Source organism: Dreissena polymorpha, chromosome 10 (genome assembly GCF_020536995.1).
Source record: "Dreissena polymorpha isolate Duluth1 chromosome 10, UMN_Dpol_1.0, whole genome shotgun sequence".
Classification (NCBI taxonomy): domain Eukaryota; kingdom Metazoa; phylum Mollusca; class Bivalvia; order Myida; family Dreissenidae; genus Dreissena; species Dreissena polymorpha.
In genome coordinates, this window is record NC_068364.1 from 69733752 (window position 1) to 69753716 (window position 19965).

General features: G+C 36.6%; 1 protein-coding gene across 2 annotated transcripts in view; it reads left to right on the forward strand.

The window, feature by feature from the left end:
- Positions 1 to 19965, forward strand: part of LOC127849342 (uncharacterized) — a 213431-nt gene that overhangs the window by 17867 nt on the left and 175599 nt on the right. For both annotated transcript variants that reach the window (XM_052382071.1, XM_052382070.1), the window contains exons 2-6: positions 9918 to 10117; positions 10908 to 11082; positions 16709 to 16944; positions 17348 to 17551; positions 18673 to 18811. In XM_052382071.1, the coding sequence (XP_052238031.1) occupies positions 9986 to 10117; positions 10908 to 11082; positions 16709 to 16944; positions 17348 to 17551; positions 18673 to 18811 (886 nt within the window). In that variant the 5' untranslated portion in view covers positions 9918 to 9985. The remainder of the gene's footprint in view (positions 1 to 9917; positions 10118 to 10907; positions 11083 to 16708; positions 16945 to 17347; positions 17552 to 18672; positions 18812 to 19965) is intronic.

The window sequence follows — 19965 nt, forward strand, 5'->3', positions numbered from 1 at the left end:
CGCATTCATCGCAAATTGTATTAAAAATGAATACCGAAACCGATACCCGGGATGTCACCTTTGCCTTTTAATAATGAAGCTATTCAGGTAAGATGATATGTGTTGCAGTTATCAACCGAAAATTAATTTCGCGAGCGCGTTCATTATAGCTAAACTGTATAAGGAGTCGCCTAATGGGGGCAGATGTAAACATTAAATTAAATATAACGTCGAAATAATATCATAGTATCATAATCACGGATACTGGTGCCAAACTTATGATTAATCTGCATTTTTATGTTACAACTATATCTGTATGTACCACTGACTATCTGTTAATTTCAAAGCATGCGTCTCGTTATAGCACTTTATACGTTATATAACACTTTATTTAATAAATCTGTGTTCTTGGCCAAAAATTCGATGTGTACTGCTTTCATATGCAGCACCCATCGTCAAATTTGGCACCGATTTCAGACGTTTTCAAGGAGTTATTGTTAAATCTTAAGATATCGACCCAAATTTAAAGAAAAACTGTCCTTTATGCACTAAATACTTTTGCAAATGTGTTTTAATAAGTTGAGATATTTGCAAAAATAAAGTTCTTAACGGTTTGTAAACATTCTGTCCAGCCCGCGAATAATACCCTAAAAAACCCGTTGATTCTGCACCCTGTATACTGTAGTGTGCCTTCCATTTTGACAGGTTAATTACACTTAAAGTTGTATGAAAACACATTTAAAAATAGGAAAAGCACACGAATCCGTTTTAAAAATAAATTATTGCGTTAATATTTGAAGTGACTAAATAATATTTTGTGTGCATACTCAGACAAAACATACATGTTTATGTAAACAAGCTATGTCCATCTCTGTAATATACCGGACACTTTAACATTAAACGATTTCATGTATTCACATACTGTCCCTTATAAAAATAAAGTCTAATTATGAAGCATTAACACAGTATACAGACTACTGCAGTAACCACTAATGTGTTGTGTCTTAAACGCTGAAATACAAATAGGTTACACTTTCAAAACCGTAACATTAATTAGCCAATTTGAATAATTTCAGCATATACTTATTGAATGAAATCATATGTTTGAACTTAAGTAAAAGGTAATTTTGATATTATCTAATTGTTTGTCTGGCCTTTGTGCCCATGAATAGAGATTCCAATTGAAAAGCGTTATCGGAAAAGCTGTGATCTTTTACGATATGATGTATTCATAATGTGACAACACTCGTGTTTCACATTCCCAATTTTAGAGATATGAGAACGGACTAAAGTATCGATAAATCCAAAGCGAGACTAACGATCTTCATTTTTAGCACGGCTATTTTCGGAGAAAACCCGAGGTATTGTCATAGCCAGCCGTCCGCCGTCGTCGTCGTGCTAAAACCTTAGCATTCTGTTTGGGTTTTAACATTGCCTCTAGAATAAAAGTGCTTCCACCTACAACTTTGAAACTTTATATTTATATGTATCTTTATGAGTTCTACACGCCACACCCATGTTTGGGCCTTTAGGTCAAAGGTCACTGTTACCTCTAAAAAAATCTGACAGGCTTTTATATATTAAAAATTACACCCGCAGCCGAGCGTTGGCACCCGTTATGCGGTGTTCTTGTTATAATGGTCACTTCTACTTGCACATACACAGCGAACATTTTATGTTTTATCTTTAAATAAATTGTAAATGAATGTCTTAATAAACTTTATAAACGTTAAAATAAAACATTATGATACGTGCTTTTATATTAATAGTTAAGTATAACGCATTAGATACCTGTTTATTTAGACCAGTGTTTTTTTTATTGAGATTGGCAGTCGACGTATTGCTGCAAAAACTTTTCTAATGATTTAAAAGACTTTCATCTTTATTTATCCTTCCACCGCATTGATATCTGTCTGATATAACGCTGCCTGATATATTTTTATATCATGGTCAACAGGAAGTTCTTATATCAGTCGATGTTTGGAGTTATGTGGGATTAGCAATAAAGTCAACAATTTATATCAACATAAATCAGGCTCAACAAAAGAAACAATTTGATACCTAGAATGGACATATTTTATTCTAGTTTAAAGTCATAAATCACAAATACGTTTATTTTGTAAAAAATCACTACAGCCTGCACTACAAAAGTTAAATGACGTCATCAATGGGGCAATAAATCTTAAATATCGATAGTCATTGCACTCGCAAGTGTTGCACAGAAAGTCAAGACAAATGATAACTGTATGCTTATCCTCACCTATTTAAAAAGAACGATTTAACACGCTTATGTCAATATTGACATCATCATCAAAATGTCAATTTAAATACACATTTCAAAAACGGCGTCTCCAAATTATTCGGTGAAGGTTGTTCTCCGATTAAATTTGTCGCTGCAGTCCATCCCTGATCTCTAATTCAAGACGTTTATAATTAAAGCGTTTGCACTCTTCCCATTCATAATGCAAACAACTTTTTTTCTCTATACGATGTTTAAAATGCGCGATTATTCGTGTCGTCTTTTCGAACGCCGTTGCTACATGTATGTCAACGTATAAAAGCCGGATCAGCAAAATCAGCGGGGATCCGTACATTTAAAATATAAAAAACGGATTGTTTTGCAGATTTTTTATTAAAATGCGGTATGATAAACAGCAATCCTCGCCGTTATATTATTCTAAGCCTCGCCTGATATATTACAAAACGATGGGGCAGTAACCTGTTATACTATAAATATCTGAAATCCTGACCACTTTTCGACCAGAATGTGAACAATGGGGTCCTGATTGTAAGATAACTGATGGTAATTACGCATGTACCACATCAATTAATGCAGTAATCCAGAGGCCACTGTCTTGAAAATAAACGCTACTTATTAATACAGGAAATTTTGTAAATAGTAAAGCATCAATGAAGTGTAGCTAAAAGTAAATTTTAATTTATTTACGAATATAATCGTGCTCGGAATGAGACAAAAAGTATGAACTGGACGTGCCTTTTTTGTACGAAGATATATTAAGTGTTGATATATTGATCTCGGTTGTGTACGCAAAGACGTCGCCGGTACATAGAAATGCAATAAACACTCTTTTTTGGAGGGGGGGGGGGGTGTTTGTATACTTTAAAGTATTGTTGGTATTCATCAAAGGAAAATTAGTTTTACGCCTTTCAATAGTCGTAGGTAACACAGAACATTGATGCTGATCAATATGTTGGACTCCTTGTGTAACATGATCACCGCACTCAAAATAATCTTTAAAATATTTAGACTATATTGCATTGTTTTCTTTTTTATTTGTTGCTTATCGGTATTTGTGACTGTCTTTGTGCATACAAATTATTTTTTCATCGTTCACTCTTTGTTTGAGCATAACACTACATTTATATAAGATTTATAGTTTAAAGCTGTAACTTAATGCTAAGTGTTTGTCGTCTGCGCATTCGTTTCTCATCCGGGCATTTTGTGTCCTCCCACAGGTGATAGTTACTGATGTAGCTGAACTGAACTTAACAAAAATATCTGATATTCCCAACCAATTAATAAATCAAAGCGCTGTAGGAGCCGAAGGCCTGGGGCTAGATTTAGTGTGCTTGGGAATAAGTTTAGTGACTTAACTGAAGTAAATGTAAACGGATCCACGCTCTTTTACTGTCAGATACAGCGAACATGTATGCTGACCTTGTAAGGTTGAAGGTTTAGCGAAAGAAGTATAGCAACGTAAAATGCATTTAGGATGTATTGTCCGAACTTCTCCCTTTGTCCGGATTTATACCGATTGACCCTAGCGGTTGAGTGCAGAAGCTCAGAGACTGTAAGAAAAGACAAAATTTGTGAATATACACCAGTGTACATAGACGGCGGAGGACTACATAATACTAGTGGTGGGAACGATAACCTTTTGTTCAACCCTACAGATCTGGTAGAGGTTCGTCTAGATAGGCGTTGAAGATATACAACAACAACAACATGACCGCACAAAACTGTTATTGTTGGCGTTAAATAAATCACTTTCAATAGACTTAAATAGATTTCTATTACATAATTAACAGATCAGGAAACACTCATACTTCCTTTGTAATGTGTAAACAAAAGAAAATCCACTTACCCTGATAAAGAAACGGTGTACAGATTGTGTACTTTGTCTCACGTAGAACTTTTCGCGCTCGATCTGCGCAGTAAAATACCATATCCGGTTACTTGTGTATTTCCGAAAATGGTCGTGAATATGTGTTGTTGTTTTTTCATTTTCTTTTTTTTCTGGAATGTATTGTTAACGCAAAATAAAATAAAAATATTTTAAAATATGTTTTTCAAGATAATGTCTTCAAAAAATGTCTCAGAAAAAAATCTTCTTACTTTATACGTAAACTCTCGTATCTTTTCGGTCTGGACCGTCAAGTGAAGAACTTTTTCTTGCATGAATATGTAAACAATAAAAACTAAGTCGTAGCCAATGCTTAGCAATTTTGCTTAAATAATATTTTTTACACTTTTTATGACACTGTCATGTTATATTGTGATGTTCTGTATTTACAAGGCGGGTTATTCAGATCTGCGAAGAACTACTTTTATTGCGCATGAATTAAGTGGTAAATCGGAGTTTGGGGAATTTAGTTTTTGGCAGCCAGCCGATTCGGATAGGCTCAGAAAATTGGTATCATTGCTATGGCCTTGGGGCTACGCCCCAGGCCAAAAATCATCAACGCAAAAGCCAATATTAAATTTGCGTATAAACGTACATGTTTGAGTAAAAAAATTTTTTAGATAATGTATAGTAGGATGCAACTAACTGCTTTCATTTATATATTTTTTTTTTTCAACACCAACGTCTGAGTTAACGAGATCACATTTACATTTTACTTGTAATAAATTGATAAAGTGACAATAGAGAGATACATAAAGACGTAATATCAGCCCATCTTAAATGGGGAAATACTACACCAACCTATTCAGAGCCGATGAACAGCAAACTGCACCAGATTTTAGCACCGTGAAATTCATTGAAATTATTTGAGAATGTCGATATAATCAGTATTAATTTAATCCAGTTTGCAAACGTAGATAATTCGTTGTTGTAACAACGATTTTCATATTATATTGTTATTCCAAAACTTCGGACACATCTATAAACAGGGCACAAAATCAGCGGGGTTTTCAAGGGTTCATAAACGGGCTGGACAGCATGCAAAAACACCTTTAAGAAGTTTATTTGTGCAAATATCTTAAGTTATTGAAATACATTTGCAAAAACATTGAGTGCATAAAGGACAGTATTTTTTGCAGTTTGTGCCAATATCATAAGGTATAAGAATAAATCCTTGAATACGTCTGAAACCGGTGACAAAATTTCACGTTGCGCGAAGCATTACCGTATAAATGAATGCAGTACACACATAATTGTTTAACAAGAACACATGCTTATTATATAAAGTACCGGTTAGTATGATGTATTTCACACTTCAATAAGCAGCAGAAATGAACAAGTTGAAATTCTTAAGAAAAATTAATTTAAAAAAGTTATTCGAAAGAAGCGCCTCCTACCGGTTCCCACAAAGTCACGTGATCCTGCACCCTGGAAAAAGAAGAACGATTCATGATGCACTGGTTATTATGTTAATTCATATGCACGCCTTCGGGCAGAGATTGTCCAGTCGTTAACACTTTTGAGTTAAATAGACCTGTTACATGTGTACTTTTGGTTCCAACTGAATGGCTTTACGTGTCGCCCACCCTCATTGTAAGGTAAATATCGGCACATGTGTTCAATTAACCAAATTAACCAAACAAGGAAGAAAGAGTGAACATGATTAGCCAAAGATGACCAACGCGTTTGCTCTTTACATCATAACTTACGATTTCGTGTAAAGTGTATCATAACATATGTTATCATACCTCTAAAGAATTTAGTACGGCGTTGAAATAATATTATTACACATAATGACGAGATGACGACACGCAGAATATTAAGCGAATTTTGCAGTGCTATCTGTTTAGGTCTCTAGCCATGGTTTATGTGCATGCATGTACTACAGATGAAAGCGCATTGTGTTCGCTGTCGATAGAAGCTCCAGAACATGACTCGAAAACTGAATTATAACTTACTAAAGAAGCGGTGTTCAAATTGAAACGATGTCAAAAGAATACCTGCATAAAAATGTCTTCGCTACGCCCCTAACTGTTTTGTGGATAATATGGTGTACATATATTACTTTCAGCTCTACATTTTGGATACACGAACTTAACGAGAAAATACCTACTTTAAACTAACTGTGGAGTTTACATTCTAACCAGTAAGTAACGTTTCACGAGTAAAATCGAATGTTAACCCCCTATGTATGGATTCAAAATTGCATTAGAATTGAGCATACATGGATTTGCAGCAAAATTGATATGATAATGGGTGTTTGTTCTCTAATTCTTTTAATAAAATAATTGGTTTAGTTAGATATCTTTTAATTGTTACGTTTTTTTTTAATTATTTTATTTTAGATATACCGTTTTAAATATAATTTATTATCGATGAACTTTTGTAAGATTTATAAACAAAAAAAATTGACTTACCGCGAGTGTACTACAGATTTGAGTTATGATGCGAACGTGTTAAATAATATATTTACTTCGACGACACTTTCATTGAAAAACGTTGACGTACATGTATTCATGATGGCATTGCTACATAGTTAATGTTTATTGATGTTTTTGTTAAGGAAATTACTGGTTGTTGTGTGTGCGTGTGCAAAATCAGACAGTCTTTATCTCTAAAACGAATATTGTATTCTTGTACTATGTGAACAATTATTATATATATGTATACATTCTAGTTTTTATTTAAAACACTCCGCTCGATACGTTTATCATGAAATGGAAAGCGCTGCATGTTAAACATTCAGTTTGTACGAATATTTCATTGTTCAGAAGAAGGTGTTTATAAGTTTACAATGTTTGTTAACATTACACCAAATATTAATATGAAATATGACCGTCCGGGTATTTATGACCTATATTGTAAAGTCGATTAACATCTGACACTCTTCAATAAAGTATCCTTAAGGCGTATTGTTCTACAATTCAATACCAAATCTAGTAAGAAATATTATTTCAATTAAAAAGGAGGCCACGCTTTACTTATTGATATTTTCAGTGGCGCAAATATACGTGTGTCACAGTGTGTTGTTTGCTCAGTTCCGTAGTTTACTTGTGTCACAGTATGTAGTTTGCTCAGTGGCGTAGTTATACTTGTGTCACAGTAGGTAGTTTGCTCAGTGGCGTAGTTATACTTGTGTCATGGTAGGAAGTTTGCATAGTGGTGTAGTTATACTTGTTTCACGGTAGGAGGTTTGCACAGTGGCGTAGATATTGTTGTGTCACAGTAATTAGTTTTCTCAGTGGCGTAGTTATACGTGTGTCACGGTATGAAGTTTGCAGGGTGGCGTAGTTATACTTGTGTCATAAGTAGGTAATTTCTCTCAGTGTTGTAGTTACACTTGTGTTACAGCAGATTCCAGTTTCCTCAGTGGCGAAGTTATGCTTGTGTCACAGTAGGTTCTTCGCTCAGTGGCGTAGATATACTTGTGTCATATTAGATAGTTTGCTGTTCATTTTTATTATAAAAATGCAAAGTCTACACATTACCGAAGAATAGCTTAGATTGTATGTGTACTATTATATATTTGCATTCAACGTGTAGATATCACCAATTTTGGTACAAATTAATCAGAGACGACACTTCCCGCCTTGAAGAGACTTCCTTTTAACGTAAAATGCAATAAAGCGGAAAGGTTCGTCCCTGATCTGGGACGTGCATTCCGCTCGTTTTCACAGAGCAAGGCTCACATATTTATAATATTTAAGAAAATCTATGGAAACATTCTATTTTAGGTTTATAAAAGTAAATATTTATATGTAAACGTAAAAAATATGACAAACGCACTGCTTCTGTGAAATTCTTGTTTTCGCCATTTCCCCCCAAAAGTTTAATCATATAAATTCCACAGGAGTGGATTCGGATGTGATAGGTTTACACATTTGACGTTGTTTGTAAGGGATCGCATGTTCATAGGATAGTCGAAATAATTTTATCCTATAGACGTACACAGTTTCAACTTTGAGTCACATTTTAAGAAACCAATTGCAAGCAGGGAACCACAAACCGGTCAACGCAAAGCTATTCATATTTCTGTTAAGCATTATGGTATCCATAAGTACCATAGATCGTCAAATATAAACAAGAAACAATCTTTGTCAACTATTTGTAAAAACTAACAATCCATTTACCATCACTGTCAGATGTCAAACACACTTTATATTCAAATTCAATTATGTCTTTATATCAAAGCCGCATTCAACTCAATATCTATTCAACACCGAACTTGATACTCGGGATGTCTTTTTTACCTTTTAATATTGAAACTATTCAGGTAAGATGATATGTGTTACAGTTATCATCCGAAAATAAATTTCCCGAGCGCGTTCATTGTAACTAATTCTAAACGCTATAAGTGTCGCCTAGTGGTGGCAGATTTAAAAATTAAAATAGAAACTTCGAAATAATTTCAAAGTATCATAATCATGAATACTGTTAAAACCAAACATATGAGTATTCTGTATGTTTATGTTACAACTATATCTGTATGTACCACTGACTATCTGTTAATTTCAAAGCATGCGTCTCGTTATAGCATCTCATTATCTTCACAGTTATTGCGGAATCAAGTCTGTTGTCCCATCTCATTATCTTCACAGTAATTGCGGCATCAAGTCTGTTGTCCCACCTCATTATCTTCACAGTTATTGCGGAATCAAGTCTGTTGTCCCATCTCATTATCTTCACGGTTATTGCGGCATCAAGTCTGTTGTCCCATCTCATTATCTTCACAGTTATTGCGGAATCAAGTATGTTGTCCCATCTCATTATCTTCACAGTTATTGCGGAATCAAGTCTGTTGTCCCATCTCATTATCTTCATAGTTATTGCGGAATCAAGTCTGTTGTCCCATCTCATTATTTTCAAAGTTATTGCGGAATTAAGTCTGTTGTCCCATCTCATTATCTTCACAGTTATTGCGGTATCAAGTCTGTTGTCCCATCTCATTATCTTCACAATTATTTCGGAATCAAGTCTTTTGTCCCATCTCAAGTACATTTTACTAAAGTAAACAACGTTCATGACTTATTTTACGGAAATACGATTTTTTGTCACGTAGAAGAAAAATGATTATACTGTGTAATCAAACTATCTCACAATTAAATGAGAAATTTTGTGGGTTTTTTTTACTTCAACGAGACATTTATTTTAAAGCTTTTTTCACACATAAGATTAGTTTCTCGTCTTTAACTGTTTAATAATAACATAATAATGGGTTTATATGATATTTATAGCTGTGACTTAATTCTTAGTTATTGTCGTCTGCACCTTCTTTTGTACCGCATCCGGGCATTTACAGTCGTCTCACGGGTCTACTATAACGATGGCGTATCTGAACTTAATTCTTTATGTATTCAGATTATTATGATTTTAATGACTAATAAAAAGAAGAGACGGATGCAGCGGTTTCAGTCAAATATATGATTTATTGAATGTTGATATGTTTTATGTGATTTGCTTATAATGTAGTATGCCCGCCATTTTGACATTACTCGGTTCTCCTTACTATATCGGTCGCTAAAAATGTGCATGTTTGTACATTGACATTATCTATTCGCTGTTGTCTGCCACGTGACCATATTGCTTCGTCGTCGTATCTTAGGTCACGTGTTTAATCTTTATTAATACTTGCTTACTTAGTACAAACCTTTTTATATTTATGAAACTCTTTGAAAATGTTTATATTTGTATAAATCTGGAAAGTAGAATGCACGATGGAACAGATCTCCGTCCATGCATATGCATTCAAAGTTAAAAAAATCATTGTTCAACAATGAAAGCTATTTGTTTCAGGACTAGCACATGTCGGTTCTATAGGAGGACGCTTAAACAATACACGCTGCACAATTTCAAGGACAGTAATGATTGAACTATTTCTTGTCGGAGGGTTATTGGCATTTGCGTTATATGCCTGTAGCAAGAAAACACTTCGGTCAGATGGTAGGAAGGTTCCGCCCGGGCCCGACCAATCCCTAGTGTTCGGCAATTTTAAGGTGAGATTGACTAGCGCACGTTAGTGTTCGGCAATTTTAAGGTGAGATTGACTAGCGCACGTTAGTATTCGGCTATGTTAAGGTGAGATTGACTAGAGCATGGCGTTTTCCTTTTCAAAATGCAAACACATGTAACGTTATAACGATGCCCCCAGCATGGCCATGCGAATGCCACTCATGTAAGTCACCCATATTCAAATACTTGATCATGTAACATCTATTTACGAAGTCAAATCGAACTGAAGTTTTGATTATTTCGTCTTGAAAGAACGAATTTTATGGTGAAGAAAAATAGTTTAATCTCCACATGAGACCCATGCATTTGGACGTCAATTACGACCTCAAAACGTAGACATTGGTAATTTGAGATCCTATAAAAAAGGTGTGATAATTATAAAATATGCATTGTTATGAATCACAGAGACAACGATGGCGTCATTCGAAATTAATATCTTCATACACAAAGACCTCACTGTGGTTTGTCAAATGTTATACATAGTTTTTAATACACAATTCATTTTGAGGCTAAACGCTTAAATTTTTGTAAAGGTCAATTGTTGTAAGGACCATGGTGTACAACTTATACGACCGGTGAGTAACGAATACGATACTCACTTGCAAAAGCATTTAATAGACACATTGTTATAGTTTATCCTAAGAAACGTTCAGAAGAAAGTCTTTAAAGTTCAGACGACTCAATGTTACCATACGATCAGACTTATGTAAAAAATAAAAAAAATAAACTAACGTTTAAATAGATCTATGTTCTTCATACATGCTTTCACTTTAGGACATAGACACGGAGCGCGTGCATCAGAGTCTTCACGCGCTTGCCAAGAAGTACGGTACGATGATGAGCATACGTCTGCTGCGACGTAAAATTGTCGTCTTGAATTCGGCTGACGTCATCAACGAGGCGTTCGGGAGCGAACAGTACAAGGACCTTCTCAACGACAAGGCACAAGGTTTGAAATTTGAGACTTGTCTGGGGAAAACTGGGCAAAATGCGTTTGCGTAGTGTGTCGCCCTAGATTAACCTGTGTAGTCCGCACAGGCTAGTCCGGGATGACACTTTCCGCTTTTATGGTGTTTTTCGCTTAAAAGAAGTATCTTGGTACCGAAAATCCAGTAAAGGCGGAAAATATCGTCCCTGATTAGATTAGGCGGACTGCACAGGCTAACATTGGGCAACATGAATTGAGCCCCATTTAGACAGAACGCGGCTCGTTTGGACATTGGTGAAAACTTGCAATATATAATGCACCACTTCTTAAAACTGTGACAAAGTTAAACTTATAGACACCTTAGCGCATAAAATGAAAACACCAATTTGAAATGGGTTAAATAATAATGATTTGTAAATTAAACTTGTAAAATTTATGCTTCAATTCACGCGATATCTTCCTGCGTTCGTACCAATGGCACAGTAAAGTTTATATTGCATTCTCACCCAATGCGTTCATGCATAAACATGCATTTGAGTCGCGCTGTGTGTAAACGGGGAATACTGCGTGTGCGTAAATTGTCGTCCCAGATTTGCCCTGAGTCCGCACAGGTTAATCAGATACGAAATTTCCAATGTTATGGTGTTTTTAATTAAAAGGAAGTCTCCGCAAAATGAAAATCTAGTCAAGGTGGAAAATGCCGTCTCTGATTTGCTTGAATTTTACACACATACATTAAGCCCATTTTTCCTATTTCGCGACGTGTCCCGCATGAATCACCGACGCGAATAAAAATAGATCTACATTTACAATAAACTAAGGTGCAAATTAACCCATTTATGCCTAGTAGACTCTCCCATCCTTGTAAATTGGATCAATTTATTTCCAAAATTAGGGGTATCTAGTATATTTATTTCCATATTTAGAATATTTCTTACAGAAATTCTTTTAAGCAAACAGCGCAGACTCTGATAAGACGCCGCATCATGCGGCGTCTCATCTGGGGCTACGCTGTTTGCCAATGCCTTTTTCTAGACGCTAGGCATAAATGCGTTAAGCTGGAAAACTCATTTTTAATACAACAAGACTTTATAGCTTGACATGGAAATAAAATGTGTTTAGTATCAACACTTGATACAATATAGTAGTAATTCAAGTCCAGACACATAGGGAATAACAGTCTACTGTCACATCGTTGTGAAATATATCAGGTGAGAACCAAAATGAAAGAACGGGGAGGCTTTCCGAGGTTTTTTATTTTATTCGTGCCGAGCCTGATATTATTAAAAGATTATGATTATGAATCCTTGACAATGCAGATTAAAAAAGGAAACACTTGAATTTTATCGCCACGACGCTGCATTTTAGTGGGAGTGAATATGATGTTTGACGTTTGACCTGTTATTAATGTCGTCATGAGTGCCTGCGACAATATGTGTACAATATTTCGTGAGCGAAAATTCGGACAAATATGCTGTGTCTCTTTTTACTTTGATTATACAACTCATAGTCAGATCGTCGCACTACAAACTGCAATCGCGTTGATATGATATATTTTCCTTCACTCACGCAAGTGAAAGTCATACGCGCAATTGTTAAATCTTGCTCACGTAGAAGTGCTTCCCAAAATGCCATTGGTCGACAACCTGAAATTGCGCAAGCGAAGAACTTCATTTGCGCACTGTAAATGGAAAAAAGCGGATGTCACCGCCATGCCAAAGTAGACAAAAATAACTCCCCGCCGGTTGGTTCAATACGTACCTAGTGAACAACCAATCAGACGTCGTTATATTTTGAGTAAATCTTATTTTGCTTTAGCTACATTACACGTGTAAATCCATTGAAAACAATAAGATTCACCACTACGATTATCAACATACAACATCTTCTGGTGAGGTTTTACCTTCGCAAACAATAAGGAAGACTGCTACGATTACAAACACACAATTATCTCCCGTATCAGGTTTTACCATCACAAACAATAAGGTTAACTTCTCGATGAACAGCCTAGAATTGCCTCCCTTGTAAGGTTTCTACGGCACATATTGTCTACCTTGGCAGGTTTCTGCGGCATGTATTACATTTTCTGTATTTAAAATGTCAACCTGTATGTTCATCAACTGTGAGTTATGCAAGTAATACGAAATATTTACAGACCATTAAATGACAAGCTACCTTTGAATATACATGCCAAATGTAACGGCAATGTGTATTAATATAACTACAAGATTGCTGGTCTCGAAAAGGAAAAAACAAGATAGCTGGTTTCGCCAAATTATACTGTTTCGTACTGTGTAGTACTTCTATGGCAATTGGTCACTTGCCTTAAATAGAAGACCACAAAATTGTGTATAATTAGAATGCAATACTGCTTCAGCAGCTTTAGTTTCACTTCTTTATATTGAATCCCACAACAGTTTGATGTGTGCTGCGTGGGTGTAGTAACTTTTATCATACCACCGCATTGATATATGCCTGATATAACGTTGCCTGATATATTTTTTTTATATCGTGGTCAACAAGTTCTTATATCAGTCAATGTTTTGAGTTACGTGGGATTAGCAATAAAGTCAACAATTTCTATCAACATAAATCAGGTTCAACAAAACAAACAATTTGATATTAAGAAAGTACATATTGTATTCTTGTTTAAAGTCATAAATCACAAAAACGTTTATTTTCAAAAAAAAATCACCACAGCCCGCACTACAGAAGTTAAATGACGTCATCAATAGGACAATAAATCTTAAATATCGATAAAGTCATTGCACTCGCAAGTGTTGCACAGAATGTCAAGGCAAATGATAACTGTATGCTAATCCTCAACTATTTAAACAAACAATTTAACACGCTTATGTCAATATTGACACCATCATAAACATATCAATTCCAATACACATCACCAAAATGGCGTCTCCAAACTATTCGCACAGGGAGCAGTATCATAAATTTTCCCACCCCCCGAGCTTACCCCAGGGGTTCCAGATTGTTAAATGTACACCTATTGTGTATGGGTTGACTTTTCAACAACAAATATTGACAAAAATGCATAGTTTGAAAAAATAACCCTCGTTTATAATATATATAATAATAATATATAATACCTATACGAGGGTTATTTTTTCAATCTATGTATTTTTGTCAATACTCGTTGTTGAAAAGTCAACCCATACACAAAAGGTGTACATTTAACAATCTGGAACCCCTGGGGGTAAGCTCGGGGGGGGGGGGTAGGGTCCCGGGGGGGAGGGGGCAAATTTATGATACTGCTGCCTGTGACTATTCGGTGAAGTGTGTTCTTCGATTAAATTTGTCGCTGCAGTCCATCCCTGATCTTCAATTCAAGACGTTTATAATTAAAGCGGGTGTACTCTTCCCATTCATAGTGCAAACAACCTTTTTTCTCTATACGATGTTTAATATAAGCGATTCTTCGTGTCGTCTTTTCGAACGCCGTTGCTACATGTCTGTTAACATGTAAACGCCGGATCAGCAAAATTAGCGGGGATCCGTACATTTTAAATATAAAAAATGGAATGTTTTGCAGATTTTTAGGAAAATGTGGTATGATAAACAGAAAAACAGGTAACTGTCCCATCGTTTTATAATATATCAGGCTCGGCACGAATAAAATAACGGCTCGACAAGCCTCGCCTTTATATTATTCTAAGCCTCGCCTTATATATTACAAAACGATGGGACAGTAAACTGTTATTCTCTATGTATCACTGCACATATCTTCAATGTTTTCAGCCTTCAGAGGCTGGTGGCAGTATTGCTATTTTTATTATTTTTGGAAACCTTGTTTAAGACATTTCTTGTACCAAGATTCTTATACATTCTCTGTATTTATAATGATAACCTGTGTGTTCATGAATTGAGAGTTCTGGAAGTAATACGGAATATTTACAGACCATTAAATGACAAGCTGCCTTTTACCCTTACGTGTAAAATGCAACGGCAATGTGTATAAATTGGTGAGTTCGCCAAATTATAATTGTGTATGTTGTTTTGTATTGTGCCGTACTGTTTTGGCAATTGGTCACTTGCCTTAAATAAATGACAACGAAATTGTGTGTAATAAGAATGCAATTCTGCCCCAGCAGCTGGAGTTCCCCATCTTTATATTGTCCCCCTTGCCAGGTTTCTATGGCACATAGTGTCTCCCTTGTCAGGTTTCTATGGCACATAATGTCTCCCTTGTCAGGTTTCTATGGTACATAGTGTCTCCCTTGTCAGGTTTCTATGGCACATAGTGTCTCCCTTGTCAGGTTTCTATAACACATAATGTCTCCCTTGTCAGGTTTCCATGGCACATAATGTCTCCCTTGTCAGGTTTATACGGCACATAATGTCTCCCTTGTCAGGTTACTATGGCACATAATGTCTCCCTTGTCAGGTTTCTATGGCACATAATGTCTCCCTTGTCAGGTTTCTATGGCACATAGTGTATCCATTGTCAGGTTTCTATGGTACATAGTGTATCCCTTGTTAGTTTTCTATGGTATATAGTGTCTCCCTTGTCAGGTTTCTATGGCACATAGTGTCTCCCTTGTCAGGTTTCTATGGCACATATTATCTTCCTTGTCATGTTTCTATGGTACATAGTGTCTCCCTTGTCAGGTTTCTATGGCACATAGTGTCTGCCTTGTCAGGTTTCAATGGCACATAATGTCTCCCTTGTCAGGTTTCAACGGCACATAATGTCTCTCTTGTCAGGTTTCTATGTCACATTGTGTCTCCCTTGTCAGGTTTCAATGGCACATAGTGTCTCCCTTGTAAGGTTTCTATGGCACATAGTATCTCCCTTGTCAGGTTTCTATGGAACATAGTGTCTCCCTTGTCAGGTTTCTATGGCACGTAGTGTCTCCCTTGTCAGGTTTCTGTGGCACATAGTGTCTCCCCTGTCAGGTTTCTATGGCAAATAGTATCTCCCTTGTCAGGTTTCTACGGCACATAGTAACTCTCTTGTCAGGTTTCTATGGCACATAGTATCTCCATAGTCAGGTTTCTATGACACATAGTGTCTCCCTTGTCAGGTTTCTACGCCACATAGTGTCTCCCTTGTCAGGTTTCTACGGCACATAGTGTCTCCTTTGTCAGGTGTCTATGGCACATAGTGTCTCCCTTGTCAGGTTTCTATGGCACAGAATGTCTTCCTTGTCAGGTTTCTATGGCAAAAAGTGTCTCCCTTGTCAGGTTTCTAAGGCACATAGTGTCATCCTTGTCAGGTTTCTACGGCACATAGTGTCTCCCTTGTCAGGTTTCTATGACACATAGTGTCTGCCTTGTCAGGTTTCAATGGCACATAGTGTCTCCTTTGTCAGGTTTATATGGCACATAGTATCTCCCTTGTCAGGTTTCTACGGCACATAGTGTCTCCCTTGTCAGGTTTCTATGGCACATAGTGTCACCCTTGTCAGATTTCTATGGTACATAGTGTCTCCCTTGTCAGGTTTCTGTGTCACATAGTATCTCCCTTGTCAGGTTTCTATGACACATAGTGTCTCCCTTGTCAGGTTTCAATGGCACATAGTGTCACCCTTGTCAGATTTCTATGGCACATAGTGTCTCCCTTGTTAGGTTTCTACGGCACATAGTTTCTCCCTTGTCAGGTTTCTATGACACATATTGTCTCCCTTTTCAGGTTTCTACGGCACGTACCTGGTGTACGGACACGCAGACGTGCTTCTCGGGCCCTGCAGGGACCTCACGTTCCGGATTAAGGAAGTAATGAGCTTAGGGCTACGGCCCGCCATGGTACCGTCTGCTCTGGCGGGAGATTGCAGGAAGATGCTGGAGATGCTCGGGAAACACGGTTCAAACGACTTCGACCCCGCAGACGATCTGCATACCTTATTCGCAGAGGTCACATCAAAACTGGTAATTAAATGTGTTTTCTAAAGAGACTCCTTTTTGTTTAAGTTGGATCGTCATTCTTATTTTGCGTTGTTATGCCTTAAATAGCGTTATTTGTATTGTTAGTACCCCCATTGTCTCATAACATGCCTTGATTTGAATTAAAACGTATTACCATTGCTTTATACCACTTTTGTTTGCATTGTCTCTCTTTTTATTCGCGTTGCTTCGAGTGTAAAATAAAATCCCTTGAACATCGTTAATATTTTCCTTTAAATGTATTAATCTTAATTAATATCTGTAAAACCACATCCGGATGAGAACTGCATAGTATTTGTCTTCGGTTCTTTGTAAATAAAATGCATTGAACTTCATTTGCCGCCGCCATAGCAACCGAAACAATAGCAACCGTTGTTGTGTCTCGCAGATTTCCGGTGAGGTAAAAGACGGAGACGTGAAGCTTATGTGGGACTTTGTAGACTGGTCAAACCGGCTGCTGAACCCTTCCGTGGAGAGTCTTCTCAAGAACTTCCCCTTCCTGCGCCACCTTCCGGTGAAGGTCGGTGTCCTCTTCCGGGAGGTTCTTGCCAAGAGAGACGTGCTTCTGGCGCGGTATCTGGACACCACACGTGTATGTAACTGTATTTTTTATATGGTTTGAACCCATTTATGCCTAGTGGATTCTCTCATCTTTCTAAATTGGATCAATTTATTTCCAAAATTAGGGATGTATAGTATATTTATTTCTATATTTAGAATTTTTCTTACAGAAATTCATTTAAGCAAACAGCGCAGACCCTGATGAGAGGCCGCATCATGCGGCGTCTCATCTGGGTATACGCTGTTTGCCAAGGCATTTTTTCAAGACGCCCGGCATAAATGAGTTAAGACTCGTATAGCCTCGGCATAGGACATAGTTGAGACATGCTTTACCGATGCTTTGTTGGGTGGTTATATATATGTGAAAAAATCCTTATGTCATGACCCTTTACATATAAGGGTGTTTTGAATAAATTATTAAAAGGTTACAAGGATCTTTCTGTGGGTAATTTAGAGGTTAGAGAAGTATTTTTAGTTTAGTGAAAAGAACACTTGCGGATAGGTCTGTGGTGTAGTTCTTGTACGTGGAAAAGGTTTGCTCGGGGAGGGAAATTTTAACAAAGTGATGGTTACCAACGTATCAAAAGGGATTAAAAATGTTACAGTCTTGCGAAAGCATTGGATGTGAAGCGGGTGTTTAACCATTAATTACGTCTGTGCTGTATCTCTACTAGGACACGTGCGCACAGGGGAACAGTTGAATGAAGCGGGAACTTTTGACACGCGTGCTTTATGTCTACCTGGAGGCGTACGTAAAGGAGAAAGAGTGCGGACTTATAGACACGTATTGCACCATTGATGGTGTTGTTTTTTCTATATGTCTACCTTGAGACATGCTAAAAGGGAGTTAACACTGTTGACATTTGTTTCTTGATTGCGTTGTGTTAAATTTATAAAGCGTGTGTTACATCTCATACGTTAAGAGAAAGAAGCGGGGACTGTTGATAGGTGTTTAACCACTGATGATGTTTGTGTTATATCTCTACTACGAAAACATACGTACAGGGAATGGACTAGTGGACACGTTTTTCATCATTTTTTAATATATATCCATATATATATATATATATATATATATATATATATATATATAAGCGGTGACTATTGACATCTGTTTCGATATTAATGATGGTTTTGTTATATATCTTCTAGGAGACGTACGTGAAGGGGAAGGAAAGGGGACTTGTTGACACGTGTTTCGCTATCCAGGAAAAAGAGATAAGAGCCAACGGCGAGTCCTGGCTGACAGACGACATGGTACGAGCCACAATTCTGGACACCATTGGGGCAGGTCGGTGAGCGTTTGGTCGCCCTGGTTTTGTACTTACTTAAAATCTATCGCTTTTCATATCGCGCATGCGCAATAAGCCTTCCATTGTTACACTGTCTTCAATTGCTTTAAGCAAGGGAGGTAACTGGTCCCAGAGGATCTCACTAGCTCGATACAAGCTTGTTATTAGTTGACGGGATCTGTTTTTAATCATGTACCTATTGTCGAAATATTCAAACTGTTAAATGAGAAAACAAAAAAAAACATAATGCCAATAAAACCAACCTAAATTTGAAACATTCTGCAGTCAGATATCATACCCGTAGCCAGGGGTGCGTTGGGTGCGTTCGCAGCCAATGATTTTAGACGAGTAAAAAATGTACTATAAGTTGCAGCCAACTTTATTCGACTCAAAAACAGTTATTTCTCTTTTACCCGAAATGCAGTGAGTCTTTGTATTCAAGCGTTACAATGATGTAGAATTCAATAGGCTACCGACAGGTCACCATAAAATTCATTTCTCGATGAAGTCATTACCAAGATAGCTCCACATAATAACTTTCCACAATGTTTCAATTATGTCAAACTTGACACTTTAAAATATGTCCTACTCTTAAACAGTTGTTAAAATGAATTTAAAACGCTATAGCATATGATCAGGTGGACGTTAACGTTTAATGTCCATAATCTGTGACGGATCTTGAGCATAATGCGCAAATAAGTTCATCTTTTTGTAAAGGACGTTGAGGCCATAGGGCCAGCAGTTTGAGGTTATAGGGTCTTTATGAAGCCTTATTTGTTATATGTTTTTGAAATTCGTTTAGAAATACATTGCAGATAATTAATTGGTTAAAATAGTTTTTTTTTAAAGTAACCAGTTATACCATTTTGATTTCTGTTTAGCATTGATGCAGGTTAGAGAAGACCAAGTTTTATAAATCAGTGTTTGTTGTACAATGCACTATTAGCACGTTTAGAGCAATGTTAGGCCTCTGGTACTATCCATAGTAGCGGACAAACAATTGTTTTGAAAAAAGTCAAATATTTCCTTTTAATTTGCTTGATTTAAGAATGGTAGAATTTTGGAATGTTTTAATACACCAATTTTATCAAGATTCCAAGAAATAATGATATTTTACACTGTTTTTAATGTTGATTTTACATTCTATAAATTT